This window comes from Myiozetetes cayanensis, unplaced genomic scaffold, assembly GCF_022539395.1.
Source record: "Myiozetetes cayanensis isolate MyiCay16 unplaced genomic scaffold, myiCay2020 scf3, whole genome shotgun sequence".
Lineage (NCBI taxonomy): Eukaryota > Metazoa > Chordata > Aves > Passeriformes > Tyrannidae > Myiozetetes > Myiozetetes cayanensis.
This window is the reverse complement of record NW_026087521.1, coordinates 14,526,038-14,551,768: the sequence shown is the minus strand read 5'-3', so window position 1 is coordinate 14,551,768 and position 25,731 is coordinate 14,526,038. Positions and strand designations below refer to the sequence as shown.

At 37.2% G+C, this 25,731-nt stretch overlaps 1 protein-coding gene across 1 annotated transcript in view; it reads right to left on the bottom strand.

Moving 5' to 3' along the window:
- The window catches only part of SLC2A13 (solute carrier family 2 member 13), a 148,685-nt gene that overhangs the window by 60,931 nt on the left and 62,023 nt on the right, over positions 1–25,731 (bottom strand). Inside the window, 1 exon segment of the mRNA XM_050325107.1 lies at positions 19,774–19,882. Within this exon segment, the coding sequence (XP_050181064.1) occupies positions 19,774–19,882 (109 nt within the window).

Below are 25,731 nucleotides of genomic sequence, written 5' to 3'. Positions count from 1 at the left end.
TTTCATTTGAAAAAAAATCAAAACTTCCCAGATAAATGAAATTTCTGAGCAAAACCACTTACTTATTCAAAGAATAAATATCTGGTTGTTCCACAGCTTGATTTTATTTTGTTAAATCAATGCACTGTATCTTATTTATCCCATTTTACCATATCCAATTATTCTTCACACTTTAATTAATTTTTCTTTAATTACTTTCATTCCTTCTGTACTCAGTAATTTCTAACTGTAATCTCTTGAAAAAAAGAGCTGTTTTGCTCTGTGTTTCTACACCACTTAGCACAGCACTGTCCTGCTCCACAAATAAGCCTTTAAAATGCAATAGTAACACATACATTGTATTAGGCTGACTACCACAAAATTGTCTGGTTTTCCCACTATTTAATTAAACATTTCTATGCTTTCCTGTATGCATAGGTCAATAGTAATGCTGGTTGTAAATGGATATAATGTACTCTCTTTCTGAAACTTCCTATGATTCATATATTACTGGATTAGGGAAGAAAAAAGTAGACTTTCAAGACTTCTATGACACACAAGTTATTGTTATTTTTTCTTTTTTTTTTTTTTTTTAACAATAGTGAGTGTGTTAAATACAGCACAATGTATGCAGAGAGCCAGAGAAGTCAAACATTCAAATTCATGGAATCAGAAAAGAGGAAAAAAGTCCTATCAGCACAGTGTGAGTAACAAAAACCAAAGCTGACTATGCCATCACCTTATTCATGAGACGAATTGTGTTTTACACAGAAATTGTTTTTATACACATTTTTCAACCTCAACCACACTCAGCAGGTAAAAACAAATGGCAACCAATATAAGGTTTGTTTAGAACAATCTTCTGGGGTTTATGTGAATACTGCAGTAAATAGAAAACAGCATAAAGTTGCCTGAGGCAAAGGTAATTCAGCTCTAAGGAGATTCAGAAGAGTAATTACTCTACCTAGTTTTGAGTATAATCTAAGAAAATGTACAGCAAAAATGTATTATCAGAAATGCATAGGATAACTTTGATTTTTTCTTCTGGATTTTCTTTCTTTGATGATGATGGTGATGGTGTGTGCACTGTTTGCAGAATGCAATGTTTGTTAACTTCTTTTGGTTTATATTCAAAGTTCATCCAGTAGGTTCTACTGAACTGATTATCTGGTGAACACTTAGCATTTTTGATTAGACAGGTTACTTGGAAATCAGAATGAACGTTGCATTAAGATAAAAGAATAGAACTGTACGAAAACTCAAGTGAGAATATGCATGAAATTCTGTTATCAGGTGCCTTACTAAGGTCTCTAGAGAAAGCCAGTCTTCTTGACAACTTTAATTCAAATCCTGCAACTGGGAATTTGCTCTAAAATGTCACATTGAACAAAAATTTACTTCACATTTGAAAATTTCCATAACTGGTATCTAGAGAACTTAGGAGCATACAAGAACTTGAACTGAAATGTTTTAATGAAGTAGCAATTACAGGGCAACAGGTGCCAGCTTTCATCCAAAGTCAACTCTTCCCAAAGATCCTTTCAGAAATGGCAACCTTAGCTACAAGTAGCATCTCGACCTGACAGTCCGCTGATGGAAGACAACTGCCTCCCCGTGTGCAAGACAAATGATTTACTGTTTCACAAAGTATTCTCCATCAGGCAGTTGAGGACTGCGACTATGAATTCCCACTGCACAAGTTCTGTTGGTCTCCTAAGGAGGACTCCAGAAATAACACTGCAATAAAAGTCCTTTTCTTCTCAGAGTGGCCAAGATAAATTAATCCCAGAGGTGCAGGAACAGTGAAATCAAGAGAAGAAAACCCATCATACAAATGAAATTTATATGAGTTTTGCTGGCACAAAAGAAAGGTCTTCTTGCCTGAGGACATTCCAATCAGCAGTCTTGAGAGCAAGATTTCATTTACAAGAGGAGAACCAAAAAGCAAATGGAAGATGGAGATCTACAAAAATATGAAGCAGCAAAAGTTCACTCTGCAGACACACTTCTCTTATGGGGCAAAGGACAAGTAAAAATCTCCTCAAGCAAAGCTGTTCACAAATAGGCTTTTCCTCTTTTTGAGGGAAAAACCCTCACTGAAGGTAATCCACATGTGCTGGGAGAGTGTTTCCACATTTTACACTGATTGTTCTGGCCCTACTAACTTCCTCAGATATGGCATAAATGTTTGGAGCAAACAACTTATGAAATTATTCATTATGTACATCCACATATTTAATACAATATTTATTTATTTAAGAGCTAAAAGATTTATTTTATGAACTAGCATTCAAATAATTTAGCTTCTCATCTACTTTTATCCTCTCTCTTTTTTTAAGGTCAGACAGAGCCACATTTGTCAGCAGGTGACTGTGAATGGCTAGTAGGATGATGCTGCCTTTGTTCTGCTCATTCCCAGTCTGAGCAAAGCATTTCTGCATGTGGGAAATCTGGGTCTTTTTGTTATCTCTGTATTCCCAGCCATTCAATCTGAATGCTGCTGTTTTGTCATATCCTACATATTGTGATTTGGAAGGGTCCACAAGATTTTAAAATGTACAATCTGATGGATGGCAACGGATTAGTCAAACACAAGGTTAGCCAAATAGTGACTGGTTGACAATAAAAGAGCTAAAAAATGTAGAATAAAAACAATCCCACAACAATTCAATGGTCTATTAATATCTGATATAAAGAAACATTTAATAAAATACAATCTAACTTGTTCTGAATATTTCCCATGTGGATATAACAGAAATTAACAGATACATCAGCATGCTAAAACTCCACTATTTATCTGAACTTTTGCTTTTGTTTCTGTCTGGTTTTCCCTCCTGACTGCTGCCTTTGTTTTCACTCTTCTTGGATTTTTATTTGGGCTTACTTCCATCCCTGGATCTATTCAATGCATCAGGAAACACATCTGGGATCAACTCAAGAAAGCTGTGTCTAAGAGAGAGACACTGCTTCTCTCAAACAGAAGCTTGTTTGGGGATCCTTGTCAAGACAAGAAAAATGTGTCCATATGCAGTAGCAGGACTCCACTACACATATTCACTGTTCCTCCTAACTTGTTTTAAATAAAATCACGTACCTGCAACAACATAATTTATTTCTGTATTTTAATGTGCAGAGAAGTTAACACACTTCTTGAAATAAAACTACCACAACAGTTATCTCTTAAACCTAACTTGCTATTTTATTTTCTAGTTCTACAGTACATATACTAAATGTGTGTTCTTTTGCTGAAAATTTTACCTTTTCCTCTCAGTCTGACCTCAAGCCTCAGCCTTGGACTCTCCACACCCCTCTACAGCATGCAAAACTTGGTCTTGTTATTGTCATCTTCATGACCACTGGGGCTTCAGCAGACCCATGGCTCCTGACCAGGGAGAGCCTGGCACTCTTTGCAGAAGACAAATATTTCACTGTAAGATACAGCATGCTGCAATATAAAATACAAATATTCTGGGGTTAGAAAGTTAAGATAAGTTCTGATAATTATTGTACCCTCAAACAACCACACTGACATTGCAACTGCCAGACTGTACTTTCACTGGCAAAAAAAGGGTGACACCTATACATTTCTCATACAGAATTAAAACCTTCAGCTTCATTTATTGAAAACGTTGTCATATGTCATCAGTAAAGCTCCTTTCTCTCATTGCAACAAATAGAAAGGGTTATCTATGTGTTTGGATTTTTTTCCTTTTAAAATGGAAAGACTACCTTTGTTAGAGAAATGGCCTTTGTTAGAGATGCTTATGGCCAGTGCAGAAAGTGTTGTCTGTGACATTCAGCAGTGCAAGACTACGACCTTCCTTCTGGAAGAAAAGCCTGGGTAAGGATAGAGCAAGCTTTCCATAGGTAGGCACTGGGGGGAAGGGAGAAATCAGGTCATTAGATTCCACACTGGGATAAAACAATTACTTAAAAGAGAACTGTCGGCAAAATTACACCGCCAAACATCACATAGCCTCACTCCTAAAGGTTGACTGCATTGCTGAAATATCTGTCTCCGCCACTGGGAAGAACTCGGCGTGCTAAGTACTGTTCAAATACAGAACAATTAAATGACCTCTCCCAAAAGCTTGCAATACAAACACAAGGCAAAAAACCAAATGGATGCTGACAGATGGAGAGAGATGAGATAATGAGGAAGCACCATTAATCCCTGACTCGCGACCGTGTCAGTACACTGACACCATGAACCTCTCCTGCTCATGGAGATTCTGCTTTGAGAAGGTTGCCTTTTCTGAAAACTTGTATTGCAAGGAAAAAGGAAATTAAAGGTCAGCAGCTTACAGCAGATAACACAGGTGAGACGCCTGGACTTGGGAAATACAAGATTGGTACAGCAGAGAATTTTCCTGAGTGGTCAACTGCACAGTGTATCTATCTGCCAACTCTGCCCTTCAAGAAGAACAAACAAAGTAAAAAAAAAAAAAAAAAATCTGTTAAGCTCTTTACACCTAGTCCAGTGGCTACAGAAAGCTGTCCTGCCCACAGGGACATATCTAGCTGGCAGAGCCCTGTGTGTTGAATAAGCCAAAGCTCAACATATTGCTCTTAATCAAAATACGCTGGAGCAGCTGAATTCAGAGTGCTGAAAGCTTGGATCATCGTGGCGTCATCATGTTGGAAAGAAGCAAGCATCACCTCTCAACATCTCATAACAATTTTTATCAGCAATACTTCTGAGAGAAGCCAAAAGAATATGTGCTCTGTCCATGAATGCTGGAGATTTGGGCATCCCCTGAAGGTTAAGGCTGACATGCTGCTCTTGCCACCCCCTTACCAGACGCAGTAACATTTTCTCCAGACACAAACCTTAAGCCAGCTGCCTTTTCATTCAAGTCCTTATCTCAGGCTGGCACTCAGAAATCTGAGTGATGTAACAGTCTGCATTTGATGGAAATAACTGTTGAGCTGGGAGTTGTCAACATTCATTACAGGCATAAAGAGTGCCACATAATAAAAGACTAGAGACAACTCAGGATCATTTTGAGTAGAAGCAAAAATGTATGATACAAAGACAGTTTCTGAATAAAGAACACTGACAGAATGTTAGTTTTTGCTAGTCATGCTCTGATATGGGGAGGCACAGAAAACAATCAGAGACAATATATGTGAAAAATACATTGAAAAAATCTTAAAAAATACTTATCTGGCAGACCTGTCTATGTAGGTTGCAAAGTTCAAAAATTTCACAGTATTTAAAAATATATTGAATAGTACTATGTATACAGCAAATAACTGTGCCCTGCAGCATTAGAGTATGCCTCCCTTCATTGCTCTTCACAGATATCTGCAGATATGTCATGGAAGAAAGTTTCCTCAATAGCTGTGTCACAAGAAGAACAAATGAATTACTGCATAATTCACAGAAAAATTAGTTTACCTTGTTGGGCGAGTAATAAAGGTTACTCTTATTTCACACAATGCCCTTTCACAGCTGAAACCAAGCCTTCTTTAATGCTACTGGGGAAATCTGCTCCCACAGGTAAGGTGGCATCTCCTGAAGCAATGGTCCTGCTCTCCCACTCAAGTCAGACTTCAAGCACGGTGGACAGAAAACACGGGTTTAGAAGACTGCAGCATCAAAGCCCTTGAAGAGCGGTGGGTAGATACATACTTGCTCTAATGCCTTCTTACCACCTGATCACACATTGTTCAATCTTTTCCAAAAGGTAGTAAATCTCTGCCCTTCATATCACTCATCACTGATCTCCCCAATTTCTTCAACGAAGACCATGCCACACTACCATCAACCGGTTCAGTTTGGCTAAGACATATAGTGGTCACTAAGAGTACTGTTTACTGCATCTAACACATATTTTGTAAATAATTTTATTTGGAAACACTGCAGGGAGTTAAACACACAAAACACCATCAATATCAGTAATATGTAAGATAGGAATGTTTTACATGTTTGTTTCTACAAAAGCAAATCAACACACCCACCCAACTTGGTATCATCTGAGAACTCAGTCCCTCCATCCACATCAGTTATCAGTTGTTAGATTCATAACACATATAAACAATAGTTACTTATGTACACAATATAATTAGGTATTGTTATCCTGAGAGGATTACAAGGTGACTATCTCAGCACCTTCCCTCAAAAACCTGGAAAAACTATACAGGTGTCTAAGCTTAGGTGGGGAGTCTGTTATGGGGGAAAACCACAGGGCCATAATGAAGCAACAACAGATTCAGTGCTATGTGTTGTTCTGTTTTACTGAGGAAAGCAAGTGAATTTTGGCATTATGTTTTGCTCCCATCTTCCCTCTTCTGTTCCTCTGTCCCCTAGTAATACCTCTAATTTTGCATAGGTAAAGATCGTCCTCACAGAGTTGTTTCTGCCTGGCCTTTGCCTTCTCCAAATACAGTTTTTTCTGGGTTTAGATATCTCTGTAGCTCAAGAAATCCAGGCAGCAGTGTACTTCTTCTGACTTTAATGCCAACATGAAAAAGCTGCCTCCTTAAAATCTTGCACATAACCAAACATTCATTTAGATGTAGAAACAGCCAATACCTCAAATTTTTGAGAAAGCTTACTGACACGACAAAAACAGCCAAGCCATGTCATATTGCTGTATTTAATCATTAATTAGTTTAATGAACACTGAAACCCCACCAGATAGGATGAAGTTGTGACTCAGAGCAACAGATGTGATTCTGGTCTGAAACCTCTGGGGACTGTCTGTGACAGTGACTGCAGCAGTCAGTCTGAAGAGCAGTACCACAGAGGAAGAAATTTCTGCCATGGAGGAAGAGATTAGTCCTTGAATGGCAGTTAATTCGTTCCAGACGGAGAATTTTGCTGTTGGGAAAGGAAAATGTCTTTTATGAAACCAGAATAAATCCCCAAACGAGTTCTCTATAGAGAACATCTAGCTTAGAAAGATATCATAAACAGTAGTTGCTTATAACCTCTTCTTAACTATATTTAGAGAGAATAAAAAGTAATAAGCTAATGCACAGAGCCTAAGACATGATTACAACAATAAAAATGTTCAAGTATGTATGGGAAATATACTTCAATGCTTCTGTACATCACGGTTTACTGGGCAGCAAGCATGGAATTGCTGCAAGATTATGTTGTCAGAAAAAGCCAAAAGTTGATTTACTGAAAAGATCACCTTTGATACTGCAAGAGAAGATGAAAGACAGACCTTGGAGCTGCCCAAGCCAATGACAGTCATACAGCTTGAGCCACTCTGCATGACCCTGCACATACCACTCTGAACACTAAAAGACTCAGGGAGATCAAGAGGTGTACAGGAGCTGAACTACAATTTTCTTCCAAGCTAATAGGCCAAACGAGTCTCCTGTGTGAGTCAGAGAAATTCGAAAGTACGAAATCGTATTGCTGGGTGAATACTATTGTAATATGCACACTACAAACACACCACAGGAAGCTAAAATGTGTCACTTAAGGGCAGTAAATGGTGTGCCTAAGTTAGAAAATGTGCCTAAAGTTTCTTGCAAACATATAGTGCAGTGTCTGAAAGTCCCTGTAAGAAGGACTGGAGGTAAGATAATGTGTTCTTTGCAGCAACCTACTGGTTTCATGTGTCCCTCAGCTGAGTAAGTTTCAGGAATAACTTTCCTTCAGAAAAACAAGAAAATATTTTCTTTTTCTATATGGTCAACAGAACAAGCACAGCTTTTAGAGCAATCTGCAAAAGAAAGAAATTCATATATCATCTTTTCTTTTACATTCTTTTTCTTTCTTAACAAGACACAGCAGGAATGAGTACTCAAGTGTCACAGACAACCAAGGCCTACTTTCCAGTTTTCAAAAGGCAAAAACCTAGATGTGGCTCTTGGATTCTGTTGAGAGGAAGGGCAAGTAAGTCATACAAGCTTCTAACCATGGAATTAATTTCTTTTTCCAACAGTAGTTTTACAGTACATTTTAAAGCACTGTCCATCCCAGCTAATGTGATTTTCTTCTCTCTTTGTGTACTTCATTTTTTTAAGTTTCCCTCCTCATTGTTTAATCTCCTTGCCACATCAGCTGTTTGTAGTAGCATATTACACTATCAGGTGTTGTTTAGTTTCCCCATCCTGATATCCCACTGCCTCCCTGGACTCTCCTCCTCACTGGCCTTACAGACAGTTCTTTCTGAGAGCACTGAGGAATTAAGAGTCTCAACGGTGATTTCTTCTTTTCTTTCAATTTGGTGACTGTACTCCATTACCAAACCTTCCATGTGGCCTATTTTGACAACAGCAATCTCTTTGTTTTGCAAACTTCTCACAAAACCAAATTCTGGATTAGCCTTTAGATGCCACCACGTTTTATTCACGATTCGTTTCTGGACTATTTTAATTTACAGCAAATCTTTGCATTGCACATAAACTTTCAACCTTTTCTGTGTGTGTGTCTCTCCAGCTCTGTGGCACAAGGCACATTGACTAGCCTGTGGCAGCTTAACTCTTGTTGACAGACTCCAAAGAATCCAATTTACAGAACCAGTTCCTATGCCCTTAAAATAAAGGTGAGTAAACAGATCTAAAGGGCATCATATCTCTTACTCTGTGTTTGAACGGGATCAGTAATATATTCCACTGAGGTTGCTCATGTTGCTGTATCAGGCAGCATCTAGCCAGGTGACCTTTTATACGTTAATTTTGTGTCTTTTCAAGACTGGTTACATTGCAAGCTTTGAATAGTTTCACATTTCTATATTCTTTGTTTTTCATTTAAGAAGATGACACTTCCTTATTGTTAAGAATATAGTCCAATATTTGAATAATATGTGCCCTCTAGGTTTTCACAAGAGAGCAAACCTACGACACAAACAAACCCCTCTCCCCTTACTACTCTCCTGTACCTTACAGAAAAAAAAATTAAATTGGTCATTGATTGGTATCTGATTTCCTGATAGGTCTCAAAAAAAATGCTAGACAACAAAAATGTACAGTTCAACAGAATGATGGCTATTAAACTTTAACAGTTGCATAAAAAAAAGGAACTTTTACAATATTATTAGAAAATGTGTAACACAAGAGAAACTGTTGAGACCAAACTGTGCTCCAGGAGCTGTCTAGATAAATAATACATTAAAATTAATAAACAAACCGGTATTGCTATTTAGGGCACTTCCTCCAGCAATCATTCATGAATGATTTACAAACAGCATCACTGCTCTGACTTCGTTCCGTTACTTGGCTTTACATACAAACAAACTGAATGAGATGAATTTAAGTGACCAACAGGTGCACTCTGTATATACTGGATCTAAGGCAAAGATCTTTTCACACAATTCCTCCTGCATGGCCCTGCAGCGAAATTAACACTGGATTGGTGACCTGAAAGTTATTGCCAAGGCAACAGATAGAAATCCAACAGTGTTATGATTTCACTACAGGCAAAAGGCAGAGTAGAAACCAAAGGCAGAAAAACTGGGGAAAAATTCTATTAAAAATACAAATCCTTCAATAAAATCAAATGAAATGTTAGAAAATACTGGTTCAAATAAAATCCTTCTTTAAATAAATTGTTTTTAAGCTTTCTCTAAAGTGACAGTCCTTCTTTAAATATGCTTTCACAGCCTGAAGAACAATAGGAATAGATTTTATCACCTACCAATAAGAAAATCACATTAAGGTAAAACAAAAAGTACAATCAGCAGGACTGTTAGTTCTTTCTCGATGTTTTAACACAAGTGTCCAACTTTTTGGCTGTTTTTCCACTGAAGATTACATTAATTTGTACGGAAAACCGGGGGTAAAATTGTGCACTTGTGCACATGTTCCCTACTGATTAGACTTCATTAAAAATAAAATATGTTCCAAATGAGAAGACAGACAGCAGAATTTCTTTTAAAATACCTTGGTATGTTAACTGCTATACAATTCTTTGTATGTTTTTTGGAACAGGTTATAAAACAAACATTAATTTCCAAATGAAGATATTACAAGCATTTGTGTCAATAACATTCAACACAAAACTTAAAAGGAATTTACTTGTGTGAAAGCATTACACTTAAAAATGCCAGTTTAATAAAGACATTTGACTTTGGGTTTTGTTGAGGTTTTGAATTATTTTTTTTTTTAATTGAAGTGTCATCTAATACACAGAAGACTCCTTTTTAACACAGCTGCAACATTTTAAAAATAACTAACCAAACCATCAGGCTGACCTTATAGTAGATGGGTCCAGGCTGCTGCAAATCATTGAAGTCGTCACAACATGAGATTTGCTTTTACTCATGCTATTCCATTCTTCAATATATATTCTTTCAGCCAATAACTCAAGACAGAACTCAAAAAAAAAATATTAAAAAATAGTTCATGTGGTCATTCTTCAACTCATTGAGTAAAGGGTTCAAGTTTGGGAAAAAAAAAACCAGCAAAAAACCCCAACCAACACAAAACCCCCACAACAAAACAGGTGTTCAGCACCAGACAAATAAGGAAAACACTAAGTTTAAAGATTTGTGAAATGGAAAAAAATCCAGTGCTTCAAAACAGAATGAGAGTTAAGTGCCCATTACAATACCTCACATCAGCACCCTGAACCTGCCTTCTCTGCACTTTCAGGTTTTTTGTTTTTTATTTTTACACCTGATGAAAATTATAATGCAAATAAACATCCACCTCAATATCATTTAATGTGTTTGGCAGTCTAGGATTTTTTAAGTTTGCCAAGGTTTTAGGTGTTTGGTTTTGTTCTATTTTTTTAACAATAAATGGATAGATTATGAGAATTATCAGAAGAGATGGGATATAAAATTTTAAAGGAAAGTAGCCTTTACTTTTAAACTTACATTAATCTTCTATTACGTCTACTATTCCATCACAAAAAAAACCCCAAATATGTTCTTTCTAATGTATTCTCAGTTGTTGTAACAGTATAAGCAATTAAAAATCATGAGTGTTTCCTACTTCCCTTGAGACACTCAATCTAATATCTCTGAGCACTAAATTATGTTCTGATAATAATTTCAGATTTTATTAATTTCATCCCATTATATAACATCTTGAACTACTTCCCTCATCTTCCTGATACTCAAGGCTTCCAAACTTTTATATCTGAGTTATCTATCCTTTGATCTCCAATAGTTAGGACAAGATGTACCTGTAACAGCTACCTGCCAATAACTCTGGCTAGTTAGATTGACAAAGCAAGCAGTTTAAATCAGATGTACATTTTACAGCTTTGATCTAGTTAACAACTCCATCTGGATTCTCTGGTTTGTTTTGTCTTTTTTTTTTTTAAGTGGCCTAAAGCTGTGATTTTCCTTTTCTATTTCAAAAGGAATAAGAACATGAAATGCACAGAGAACTGGCACTAGAAGTGAGAAGCCTCAGTCTGAGAGGCAATCCTGAAGATTGATGCATGGCATTGCCCAAATAACCCAAGCTGCAGGTTTTGTTTGTTTTACAGTGAAATACAAATCCATATTTTTAAACTGACTCAGAAAAATTAACTTTTAAACTGGCCATCACACAAGGTCAGCACAGCAGGAGAAGAAAGCTTTTCTTTCTCTTTGCTTTTAAGTGGAACCTTAGCATAGTGTAGGTTTAGCTAGCAATGCTGACACATGGGTGACTTGTTTTTAATACAGTCTCTCACTTGTATCCTAAACACTCTCTCACAATTATTTCAACTGATAAATTACAGCCTTTGGAGCTAACTCATTAATGCTCTTCAGGGTTTTGTAGGCCATCCAACAAGCACACACAAGAATATTTGTGAAAAACATTTCACTCTTTAAACAAAAATTCTAAAGCATGGGAGGTATCTTTAAAATACATATCTTTAAAATGATACATAAACTTCAGCAATATTGGAACTGCCTTAAAAACGTTCAAGTTTACCAGACTGCCTTCTCGTGCCTCAAGTAAAAAGTAAGTACAAACTAAGTACACTTGGCTAAGTACAAAACCAAAATGAAGGCTAAGGCCTAAGTACTCCTCATAGTTCTTGACAGGTACAGAGCCAGGTAAGATATCCAGAAGTGTCACCTATTTTCTCTTCCCATCTCTCTCCATGACTACGAATACCAAGTCACAATCATCCCCAGCTTGCATCCTCCCTGTGGAACAAAGAGTTGGTTTGTCTTTTTCACTCAGACTTGCTGCAGTTTTCCTTAACCAGCTAAGGTCTTGTTTGGTTTTACTTAATGGATATAGCTGTTTGCATCCTGTCAGCAACACATTTATGTTTCAGCCACTTCCTAGCAGATTTTCTCTTACCAGGTAGTATTCCCCTCTCACATCTATATTTACTAATAACTGAGAAGAAGAAACAACACCAGAGCAGGGTCTGGAGAAACTATGGTCAGGCTCCTCCCTGACCTGCACTGAAGGATGAAGGCAAACAAAGAGGGAATGGAAAGGATTGCCTCTGCCAAAATGGCCATTTCCCAAGTGCTGTAAATACTGCCCATGGATCCTACTGACAGCATTTCAGGAAAGGGAGTTCAGCATTTTTATTACCTACCCCACCAGCATCCCAGCTGCTGACCTGTGAATTGCTTCTGGTCAGCCTAAGACATTGTACTTCAAGCAACACTTTCACCTTCAAATTGGAGTTTGTTCTTAGCTACAGTTCCAAAGCCACCACTTCTCTCTATAGGCTGTGTGATAATTTTACAAACTTAAGTGAACAGTTTGAAATTTGGGGGTTTTATTTTTAATGCACTCTTTGCTTTATAATAAACAAGCTCAGCTGTGAAAACAGAACACTAAAGTTGTTTACATGATGAGTTTGCACACACTACTACCTAAAACATGGTGTGATAAAAAGGAAGGATAATATGTTAAAATGAGGGATCACTTCTCCAAAAGATGTTATTGGAAAGATGTATGAAAACCTATAAAAACCCTAATGGATTATTACCTGAAAAGCAATTGGACACAAAACACAGAGTTTCTTTTTGGTTTTATTAAAAATCTCCTAAAGCATAAGGGGAAAATGCATAATTTAAAAGAAATATATAAATTGGACAGTTTAGTCACAAAAAATATTGAAGGATAAAAACCTAAGCAGGCAGCAGCCTTAATGTCATGGAGTCATCAGAGAAAATTAGACTTGCCAATTACCAAATCTTCTCAATTATCCTGACAACATTACAATTGCCAATGTAATTGTCCCTCCTTCAGTCAGACTTGAAGCACAGTTGGGTCTGAGAGTACTCAAGAACAACTCAGGTGACAAGTTACTGGCCATCCAAAATTAAATGCCACATGGCATACTACTCTGCCCAATTTGAATTTTAAGTCATGTCTACAATAGAAGATACATTGTTCTTCAGTAACTGCTGGGCAACTTGGATGACATTTTAGCGTTGTGTCAGCTTGGGGCTTTGCTTTGTTTGTTGTGGGTTTGCTTGTTTGTTTTTTATGCTACTTTCTGGGTTTTGTTTTAAAATGCAGAGCCAGGGAACACAATAGAAACCTATACAACTTTAACAATCAATGCTTGAGTACAAAGCACAAGAAAAATATGAACCACCACTACTTTTTGCCAGTAGATCTGTTTATAGACCTCAACAACTATTTTCCAATATCCAAATCAACAGCCAATATTCCAGCAAAACCTCATTTCAATGACCAGCTTATTCATTATAAGTCTGTCATAACTTGTAAATACATTCAGTCATTAATAAATGATGCCAAAAGAGTAGACAGAGTTGCTACTGCTTGTGCTGTAATTCACAAAACAAGGTATTTATCCAATGATCTTCAACAAAAAAATTAATGGTTTATTTGCAGTCACTGTCCAATGTTACCTATTCAGCATTTCATTTTTTAAAAATTGGAATTTAAAGGCAAGTTTCTCAGTCTTGACTTTCACCATTCCCCTGGGGATTCAGCTGCACATCCACGATGAGCAGAAAGCCCAAGCTCGGCTCAGTCCTAAGGCTACAGCGAGGTGCACTCTGCCCTCTGCTCCTCCCTGGTTTCAGCTCTGCAGCTGCTGCACAATAGACCTGGTGATTAAACCTGTCAGGAAATGTGCTTTGCTTCCATTAAACTCCTCTCTAGCCTCTATTAAAACTCCAAAAGTATTCTGATTTCTTTCCAGTCCCACTCCTGCTCTCTTTCATTCTCTCATTTACATTCAGTACGGTATTTGTTCACTTTTCATGTTAATTGTTTTAATATTCTTAACTTATCTTCAAACCTTCAATTTCCATTTGTTACATAACCTCTTCTTGTCCTCTTTTGTATTTTACTTCCTTTATCCAGATTTTTTCCACTCTTATTATTCTAAGCTTTTTTCTTCTCCCTATAGTACTTTCTTGCACTCCTTATTTCTTGCCAGTTGAAAAAAAGATGTTTCTTTTTATCATCTTTTTTTTTCTCTCTTTTCGTTTGCTTGCACACATTAAAAAAGCAAGACAGTTAGAACTCAAAAGCATCTGTGGACCAAATCCAAACACCAATACATTTTATATGTGGATTCACTTAACTTTTAGGGGATGTAAGGATATCTTAGAAATAAAATAACATTTTATTAAATAGGAATAACACATCATATACACCAGCAAACAGCTTAACAAAAATACTGAAGACCATAAGCTCTCCCTGTTGACACATTACACCACTTTTCTGTTGCAGAAAGCTTTTCTGACACAATGTGAAAAGATAATGGCAAATTACTAAATTAGCATCACATCAAGCCTAGTGTTTCAACTGCAGAACAAAGTATTTTCTTTGGCTTTCATCAAGTCCACTTAAAGTTGTGGGAGAGTAAGAGTAATCAAGATGATACAGCTGTCTCTTCAATCTTATCTAGATTTATAGTCTTGAGGGCACAAGCAGTCTGTGGGAACAGACAGCAAGCCTCCAAAAGAGCAGCAGAAACTCCAGCCAGGCCACACTACCTACGTACAGTTCTGACACGACACGTACAGTACTGAACTCCCTCCAGTTACAGCTATATTACTGACTAGTATTCAAGACAACTTGGGATTTTTTCCAAAAGTTTTCTTCTCCATGTTTTTACTGCAATGAGGTTGTGCAGTACCAGAAATGTCTTCAGAAGTCATAGTCCTGCAGGAACATGAGCATATAAATAAAACATCCTGGTACTCTAGTGATGGTTTTGACCAAACAATTTGAAATAGTTAAATCCTTCAAGCCCCCTCCTCCTCTCACCCCCCAAAACCACAATTTCTTCCTTAATTTGTTTTTTTTCTTAAATAAAAAACTGATGGGAAAAATTAGTTTCAAGTTTTACCTTAAGATGGTTGTCTTCCCCCAGGTTTTAACTATGGGTGACTGTGTACTTGAAAATATCTGAGCACCCGTGTTCTAACAAAATTCTGGGATATGTTACTATTATAAAGCTAATCTGTAGTAGCTGCTCCTCTGGAATATAACCTTCTTCACAGGGCCTTTCTCAGTCTCCTGGCAGCCAGGTTTGGGACTCCAGGCCTGAAACTGTGAGTTTTCATTTTCAAAATGAGAAAATACTAGAACGATAAGAAACTTAAAAGTTAAACCATTTCAGACCTGCTCACACCAGCGTGAGAGATGCTTGTCTAAAATTGTGTGACTTTATCTTTTACAGGTCAGTTAAGCTGGCAAGAGCCATAACAAAAAGGAAGAATATTTTCTACATCAGGTACTTTATCAAACAGCAGTGAACCCTTGCTCTTAGGGGGAAAAAAAAGGAATCAAAGCAATAGGTCACTGAGCTTTATTCTTCTACCGACTAAATTTATCATGCTAGAATTTGTTCCTGTGAGAGTCACAATCTCCTTAGCCTATTTTTACATTTTGCTTCTCTTTTAGATCCACCTCCTCAATGCAGAGGTTGTTCCACATACTGTTCTCACCAATTCAGTAACATCCTGTTCGTGATGAGAGTTCCTGGTTGCTCTCGGCTGGATGTTATGCACGTACGTGGTTGATTCTTCAAATATGATACAAAACTATTTCCGTGCAAAAACTAGATCAGTTTATTGCACAATGAGAAGGACTGAGCACAGTCCTCAACAATTCTTACAGCGATTCTGGTTTTCCTCTCCTTATCCTCAAGAGAATTACAACTACACATGGATTTCATTGCTCTCGTTGGCTTCAGTACTGATAACCAATCTTTAAGCAGAAAATTTATACCAGATTTCTCAACACTTAACCATGGAAGGTCTAGATTTTTGTTGTTGTCCCCATGTGTTTCCTGTAGATATTTTTTTGCTTTTTAGGATCTCTTCTACTACTGGGTAAACTCAGTGACTATTTTTAGATCCCTGCAAAATTCCTCTAACACCCATACTTTTTGATTCAAGCTTTTCCTTTCTAAAATTGAAGAGTTACTCAGTAAAGCATATACAAATTGGGGAAGTATTAAATCATTCAACAATTGCGCTCTTCTTCATATTTTCATTTCTCTTTGTGATTTGATTATGGGGGTTTAAATGAGTTTTTGATACACATACAAACTCAGCCCAATGGGCTCACTTTCTTACAGTAAAATACAAGATTTAACAAATTCTTTTATATCAGAAATAGCGAAAAGTCTCAAGCCAGACTATTAGACTAAATCAGGGCCCGTCATGGATGCTGCCACATTAAGTGGTCACAGTGTAGAAGAGTGCCATGGAAATACATAAGGAGAAAGGGGGTAACCAGAGGCTGAATTCCCTGTCAGGGAAAGCCAGGCAACAGCAAACTGGGGTCATCAGCCTATTCTTCTATGGCCTACAGAAAGGGATACCAGGATTTACAGCAGCACCAACAGTACAGTGAACACCAACCCTTAAAATATTTTTCATTACTGTTTTTAGTAAACACATTAGCAAAACCTCTGAAGGAAAGTGCACACAACCCTAGATTCTCCAACCATAATGAGTGCCTGCTTTCCTGCTCCAAGAGAACAGCAATCCCAGAATGACACAGCTAAACATTATGAAGGGGAAACTAGTGTATAGAGGTTTAATACAATCTGACAGTTCCTTAAGGTACCATTTAATCAGAGCATTAGAAGGCAATCATCAATTTCTATGTAAGCAAACCATCAATAGACAGCTGTTTACTTGTATTTGAAATATCTGCTTTCATGGGAGAATGTGTTTCTTGCACACCTGATAACTAAAAATTTAGTTAAACCGGATTATTAAAAAACACTGGATATTGCAAGTTTACAATCCAGCCCTTTAACAACAGTGCCTTCGTGTGTTTATCATAGGCATTTTATTATTTTAAAGCTAAGGTTCCACTACTGTTTACAGTTGTAATTCTGTCCTCCTACACATCCACAAGCAAATTTGGTCAATTTCAAACTATTTGTAAAGCTTCCTGCATCGAAAGGAGTTTGAGATTTTAAAACATACTAAGTTTAAAATAAACAAAGTTAACCTACCAGTGTCATAAAGCTTGTGAACTGTCTATTTTTTGTTCTAGCCTAATAAGGCATCCTAAAGTAGAAAGAACCAAATTGTGAAAATGATTGTCCTTGGCCAGAGGTTGTATGCATATCGTATTTCATAACATTTTAATAATGTTTATTATGTAAGTTTCCCTAATTAACTTCTAAACTTACTTCTACATTTGGCATCTGTAACATCCTGTGCAATGAGTTCCAATATGTAATTATGTGTTGCATGAAAAATCGCTTATTTTAAACCTACTGCTGGGTAAGAGCTAAGAGTCATCAAAAACGTGTCATCAGAAATGATGAATAATCATGATCTCCCCATCCTCTCCAGAACATTAGCAGCTTTATATACCTCTTGCATTTCTTCTGACCTAATTTCCAAGTTGCAGAGTCCTAATCACCCTGTACAGGTATCTCTTTCCCCACACATAACCCGGTTTATTCTTAATAAAAGAAAGGACATCTGCAACTGTTAGTACTGTTTCAGATCGGTCACGGATGTTGTCATGATGTTTGTATAGAACGATAATGCAACTTCAAGCTCTCTTTTTTGAATAGTAACAGTGTAGACTGCTATGCATGATAGTTAGCCAGTTCCCTCCTGCAAGCATTATTATATAATATTGTACAGTTAATGCACTTGCCAATCTTCCCACAACTGTTCACAGATTTGGGGGATCTTAATATCGTGAATGGTGTATGAGTACAAGCTGGTTTTTTGTTGTTTAGCTCCTTTCACAGACTTATTAAAGCAGCAAAGATCTTCATATAGATCCCTGTAGGAGTCTACTCTTGGCTTGTGATAACTCATCCTCTATTCTCATTCTTTTTTCCCTATCTTAAATAATAATTAACCAGAAAGAACTTCTCCCACACTTTTGTGACTATCTGATTTCTCCAAGAAAGAAGCTTTGCCAGAATCTATGATGGACTAGGACGGTTAATTCATATGGGATATACAGTTCTAACATGACCATGAACTCACATCCAACTAAGCTATGATCTGTCACAGCAATCATATTGGCTCTTTTTTGTTACTTTTTACTCTACATGTACATGTTCATTTTCATATTTACAAATGCATATCTTCCCATTTGACTATGAAGTTTTAATTAATTTTGATAAAGACAGAAATAAAGCATTCTGGGCTGTAAATTAATGTAAATTATGCTACATTTCCAAATTCAGTCATTATGTGTTCAAATTACTCCAGACCTGTTATTTTTCATTTTAATCAGCTTGATCTCAATATTCTTCCCCAATACTTTAGTTTGGAAAAGACCACCTGAGGCATCTTAAGTAAGCTCCAGTGCAAAAAGCTCCATATGTCCTCTATAACTAACACAAATGCAAAAGGAATCTTTGTGAGATCTGGGTGCTAAATATTTATCTTCTGCTAGTGTTCTCACAATGTCTTGATTCCTACTGGGCCTGGAAACTACTAGGTCTCTTGTTTCTGACGTGACTGAAGAATTTTTCAAAGCTCTTTCTGTGCCTGTCTTCTGGTTTTCACACATAACTCACCAGTTTTGCATCCAAGTGTTTCCCACATTTGGTTACAATTTCTACTTTTTGAAGTCTCTTTACCTGTTAGAGATTTTCGTCCTTTGCAGTTCAATAATACTGAATTTGGGGTCTTTTCTCTCCCTTATGACAGATGGCAGATGTTTAATCTAACATTTAATATAGTAGCTCTTGACACCAGTAAAAGCCTTATCCTTCTAGCTGTTCTTTTTAACAATTTCCTGAGACGTGTGCTCCCTTAGGCACAGTTCTCTCTGTAAGATGTTACAGCAACATATTTTACACTCCCTCTTAAAACAACACGGCAAACATATTCATTATGGTTACTCTTCTAGGGTAGCCCAACAGCAATTTTATCTAAAACAAGGTCTTGTGCATTGTACATTTGTCAAGAGCTCTTGTGAGCTGACAGCTTACCAGAAAACCCACATCATCATCCTTCCCTTCCACATTTACTGAGTCTTTATACACACAGCAGAACCATGTAATAACAGGAAATGGTTCTTCCCTCAGCATCTTACCTCCTAAAGCATTTCATAGGAATGTTCCATCTCATTAACATGGCCAGTGTAACTCTTACCCTCTCTTGCTCTATCTGCACACAAATTCAAACCATAAATGTGCTTTCCTGTCTAAACAAACACAGCTTTGACCATAAACCCTAACACAGAATAATGCATCTCCCCGAGCAGCTTGCATTGTTGTGTCTATATAAACGTTTGCCCTCATACTAACATTCTCTTGTACCAGTTCTCTGCCATGTCAAATACATCAACATCTGGATTATCCAATCAGCATTCCATCTCTCACACTCAATTTTTCACATTTCAGATTTTGTCCAGAAGACCATGTGCAACTGCTACTGGTCTAATTGACTAATTCTAATTCTTTATAAAGAGAAGCAAGTAGGAAATACATACATGACGGTGTTAATCCCTGACAGTTGTTGAAACATCTGCAGACCACAACCCACAATTAAGGCTCTTCGAGTTGGAGGGTATGTTAGCATTCTGCAGATCACAGGTCCAGCTTAAAAAAACAAGACAACAACAAAAGAATACATAACAGTTCTTAAGTGATCGCTATCAAGACATTGTTGCCAGGCATAGCAGGCTTGGCTTTGCACCTTAGTTTCAAACAAACTTGGATTATTTCAATTATTCTTGAACAGTTAGGTCATTTCAGTTCTGCTGTTCTGCACTGTACTACAAAGATGATTTTTCAGGAAGCCCAAGCAAAAAAATGAAACAATTTTTGTACGCAGGGTCTACTACTGATGTCAAATGTACAGCTCTCCCATATCATACTAACAGATGGCACATCTGCTGCGACTGAGCGTACTCAGGAGCTATCACAAAATATTACTGTTGTTTCTTTTCTAAAAGCTTCCACTGTTATTGAGAGGTTGTTTCAGAAATGCCAATACTCACTGCTAAGATCTGGATTTTGGAGATGAAGTGTTCTCCCTAGTCCCTAAAAGACCCAATTTCCACAAAGCAGTTGCAAGTTTGGGTACTTTGAAGGTACAGGATAGATCTATTCTGCACAGCTCTACAGGCCAGCAGAGAGAGTAGAAATTAATTACATTTTTTCCATACTTTTGGTAGAAATGGTATGAGGCTGCGTTCAAAATGCAGAAAACAGTTTCTTAATGAAGAAAAAACCCCAAAATTTCTGGCTAAAAGAGAAAGTTTAAAACTATTTATGGGAGAAAAAAAAAAAGTAGTACAGAAAGCTATGGAAGAATAGGAAAAAAATTTAAATCCCTGACTCCAGTATTTACATTAATTTCTTTCTGCACAGAGTAGTGCTTTTTCACCAGTATAGTTTGCTGAAAAATTCTATGTTTTCCACATCTTATCACATCTAGTATACCCATTCAGAACATCTAATCACAATATGAATAGGCCAAAATAGCTGCCATCCAAAAAAAAGAAAAAAGGGAGGTGGAAAAGGATCTACAATTTTATATTTTCAAAGTCTTTCCTAAAAACACAGAAAATATTAAAAGTATTGGTTCAGTAAAAAACCCTACATGGGTCTGTTAGTGAAGAGTTTACATGCAGAATTCCAGTTTCAGAAAGCTGACAATCTTTGAACAGTTTCAAGAGTAGGACTCAAGCAGGGGGTTTAGATAATATTTTCTTCATTGAAAGATAATCCCACCTGCCTAAGAAAAATTTATTTTCATTTAAAATGATGGTATTTATAATTCATAGCTCAATTGTATCATCATTTAACTTTGCTTCCTTAATATTAATAGCAGAATACAGCCTGATGAATTTCCTAGCTGGTTTCCAAGTAACATTAAGATCTGGACAGTACACAGTCCCACATGTCCTGCCATTTAGTCACACCATTACCTCAAAATGTCTTCAAGCAAAATCAAGTGACAGGTAAATCGGGTGACAGATAAATAGAGTCAATCCATAGATCTCATAAGATATTCTCAAGCAAGATACGTGACATCACTGGGCCAACAAGTACATCAAAGGGTTCCATAGTCAAAGCAGCATTTCCTCGGTGGAAAAACAACAAAGCTGGCACTCACTGCTAGCCAGGAGCAGTCCAGAGCTCAGACATACTCTGGGATTTCTCCTCAACTCCAAGTTTCACAGAGAAAAAAGATTTACTAACCAATGTACCTATGAACTTTAATTCACCAGTGACAGTCCTCAGGTTCTCACACCTGGCATCACACCCGAGCATGGAGGCTTTGGGCCTTAAAATCCTTATCCGGCAACTGATTCTGCAGCATCTGTTCTAAATCCAGGCTGTTGAGATCTTCTGTTCTTCAAAAACTTCCTATAAGGGCCTTAACTGAGTTCAAAATCTATCCTTATCCTCAGGGGACCTTCTAGCCAACCTACATCTTACAGTCCATCATCAATGTCATGCTCATTGAATAAGCTGGAACTCTACAGCAGGGGCTGTCAGGAGAGACGGCAGAAATGTCCCAAGGAAGTTTTTAACAATTCCTGATCCACTCAGCTATTTGATGGAAGTTATATAAAATTCTGTTCACAATGACCCATTGTACAAAACAATCACAAAGGAGGCACTAAAATGAATAGCTAGAAATTAAAGCAGCTGTTCTCAGACAATGGTTTGCAACTCAGAGGGAGTCATGAACTCTCAACAAAACTCCATCACACAAACCAGTTTGAGCACTTGAAGGGGGGCCCTGCAGAAATTTTGCAATAGAGTACATGCACTAAAGTTTGGACCTTTACATTAGAGTTTCACACTTCAGACTTTTAGAACATCCAGTCAGCTAAGTTCAGTAAGTACTTTTTCAGACTTCTGATTAATTGTATCACAAAAATGATGATAAAAATTATCATAGTCATTCAAGACAGCGTTTCAAAAGATTCACTCCAAATCTGTACCATGGTAACTGCCACATATAAATAGGCATACACAAAATTAAAGGATTTTCTTTCATAAAACTCACAGCCTTCAGGTTTACAAAATAATAAATGGAACGAAAGAAATAAAAGAAACTGCTAATCTCTGTATTAAAGGAGCTTTATCAACTCAATGAAAAAGCCCAAAGGACTTTGATTGTGAGGTGAGTGGTTTTTAAAACAGAAAACAAGTGTGAAACTTTTTATTAAAATTATCTAGCTCTGAAACTAGCTATATTGTATTTGCATTTTCCTATCGTCAATCCTTCCATCCATATTGCTGAGTTCTTAAAAATAAACAACTCTAGGCAGAACACAAGTCTAAAGTAAAAAAATTAAAAACAAAACAAGTTTTCAGAATTAAATACATTTTTCTTCTGAAAATCAGTCTTCTGAAAACCAAAACTGTACTTCAGTAGTTTCTGATAACCCTTAAATATGCAGTCAGTTATGACAATACATTAAAATGGTAAAAAAAATAAAATCATTACATCTTTCAAAAAATGGAGCAACTTAGCTGCTCATAGAACTAGAGGGACACAGATGATTTAAAAATAAATCATAGAAAAAAATTTAAACATTTGGCAATTTTTACAAAGGAAAAAATAGATGTTTGTCTCCAAAAAGTTATATTATTTTTTTGTCTGTTTGTGATACTTCTGCCTTAATTGCTGTTGTTTTCTTTTCAGCTAGATTTAGACACATTCCTGCATCGGAACCACTTCATTTGAATTTGAGAAAGCACCAAGATGTTTGTTTTCCTTCTTCTAATCTATGAATAAAAATTAAGTCAGAAGGATAAGACCTCCTAATGCCATGATTGAGACTTGCCTAATGCCATTTAGACTTGATTTGGTTGGGGTTTTTGTCCTGTGGTTTCAGATAATTCCTTTAGGTGAAGTAAATTTCTTTAACACATAATGTTTACAAAAGTTCAAAACATACTACAGCTTGCTCTAATGAGAGTCCAAAATGGCAGCATGAGATAAAGAGCAATGGAAAAACACGGATAATGCTGCTGTAGAAGGTGACATTGCTTGAAGTGATACATGAAGTGGATTGCTGTGATTCAAGTGGATATTTCATAGCTTGATCCCAACTGTCCACCAAACTAGACATTCATCTTTATAAGCAAAATGTAAAAAATAGGATTTGGAAGTTTAGCTTCACATCCAAAAAAACCTTATTAGATTACACTGAGTTGAATAGGGGAAGAGAAGCTGTTCTTGTCAAACCATTACTTCTGAAAGTGAGTGATGCTTTCCAAACATCACAATTTAATGGCATCTTCCTATATTTTAGTTGTTATCCTTGTTACTAGGCATAACCCACAAGTTATGTTTGGAAATTTCAAATCCCCTGGTAAGGCACTTTGATCTTCCTCTGCAGATAAAATGAAGTGTATGGCAATCATAGGAGCTTGGGTGCGATCCACTGCCAACTAAAAGACAGACATAATTTTCAAAGGCAACACAACAAAAACCCTAGTTCTAAAAGGACATTATATAATGAAAGCAGAAGAATGGGTATTAATGACATCTTAGCATCTCTGTGTGAAAATGTACTGCATTCTCTTCCAGGGGAATAAAAATATTGTAGGATAAAATCCCACAGCAAATGCAGGCAGACATCCGGTGCTTGGAAACCCTGTGATTCCCCATCCCTCAAATTATTAGAAGAATACCTACCAAAATTCCACAGCCAGGAAACTATGGTTAGAGACTGGGCTCTGCCAAAATCATTTGCAGGTTCAAACATTTATTTGCCAGCTAATCTAGGTAACAGCTTGTAGCAACAGCCTAAAACTATGTAGGGCTCCTGCCAGCATTTCATGCTCTGTAGAGGGTTGTTTCCAAAAAAGCAGACTTAGCCAAGCAACAGCACAGTCACTCATCAGTTTAGCATCAATTAAGCTCAAGATTCAGATTTGCTTTCTGGACCTTTTCTTGTTCTAATACCAGTCAATACCCTCTCTTCCACCTCGATAAATCTTCAAGGAATTGATCTACAGTTAAAAATAAGGGATCAAAGAAAAGAAAGTTTGGGTTTCTGATCTCAGTAACAGAGGACAAACATGGGAACCATTTCTCTGTTTTAACTTCCCTTACAAAATGACAGCTTCCAGTCCAGCTTTCTCTGTATCATCTGCAGAACCTTCCTGCAGAATCTTACTTCACCTAAGACTCCTCCTCTAAAGCACTTAGACCTACCTATTATTTTCTGTGTGCATGATATACTAAGTAAAAACCTTTTTCCTCTCCTCGTCTATTATGCGATTATTTTCTAAAAGTATAAATTTCATTCATTTTTCCTTTCTTTAAAATTTAACAAATCATAAGATAAATAGCTTTAAGATCAAAACTGCACTAATTATGCTGAGAAGATGCAAATTAATTTTACTTAAGTACCATGCTCTTTCCCACTGTCTTATATTGTTTCCAGTAATGTTGAAAGAACCACTCCCAGCACTAGAAGAAACTTCCTCCCTCATGTAGTTCACTAATCCTTTGAGAAAGTTTGCTTGAGGTTTTTTCTTTTCTTCTTTACAGTGTGGTTCCCTATCAGCCAAGAAGGACAAAAGAGCATCAGTTTGCCTAATCACTGAGTCTTAGTATTTTTCAGCTTTCCACAGCAAAAACATCCACTGCTATGAGCACAGACTGGAAGAAGAAGTCACTGGGAGCAGCCCTGCTGAAATGGACTTGGGGGTTCTCCTGGATGAAAAGCTGGGCATGAGCCAACAGTGTGCGCTCACAGCCCAGAAAACCACCTGTATCCTGGGCTGCATTGAAAACAGCGCGGCCTTCATGTCGAGGGAGGTGATTCTGCCCCTCTTTTCTGCCCTTGTGAGATCCCACATGGAGTGCTGCATCCAGCTCTGGGGTTCCCAACACAAGACAGATGTGGACCTGCTGAAGGGAGTCCAGAGATGCTCAGCTGCACAAGATGCTCAGAGAGCTGGAGAACTTCTCCTATGAAGACAGGCTGAGAGAGCTGGGGCTGTTCAGCCTGGAGAAGAGATGGCTCTGGGGTTATTATAACTCTTTAGTACCTAAAGGGGGCTTATAAAAAAGATGGAGAGGGACTTTTTACATGAACAGATAGTAATAGGACAAAGAGGAATGGTTTTAAACTAAAAGGGGAGAGATTTAGATTAGATATTATTAAGATATACTTCACTGTGAGGGTGGTGAGACACTGGAACATGTTGCCCAGAGAAGCTGTGGATTCCCCACCCCTGGAAGTGTGCAAGGCTGAGGTGGATGAGGCTTTGAGTAACCTGGTCTAATGGAGGATTCTCTGCCTGCGGTAGGGTGGTTGGAACTAAATGATCTTTAAGGTCCTTTCCAACTCAAACCATTCTATGATTCTACGCTAACAAGACAGCCTGCTCCAAAAGCAAATAAAAGCTAATTAGACATAACCACTTTGATTCTAGAGAATTAAATAGTGAAGGGAGATTTTCCATGC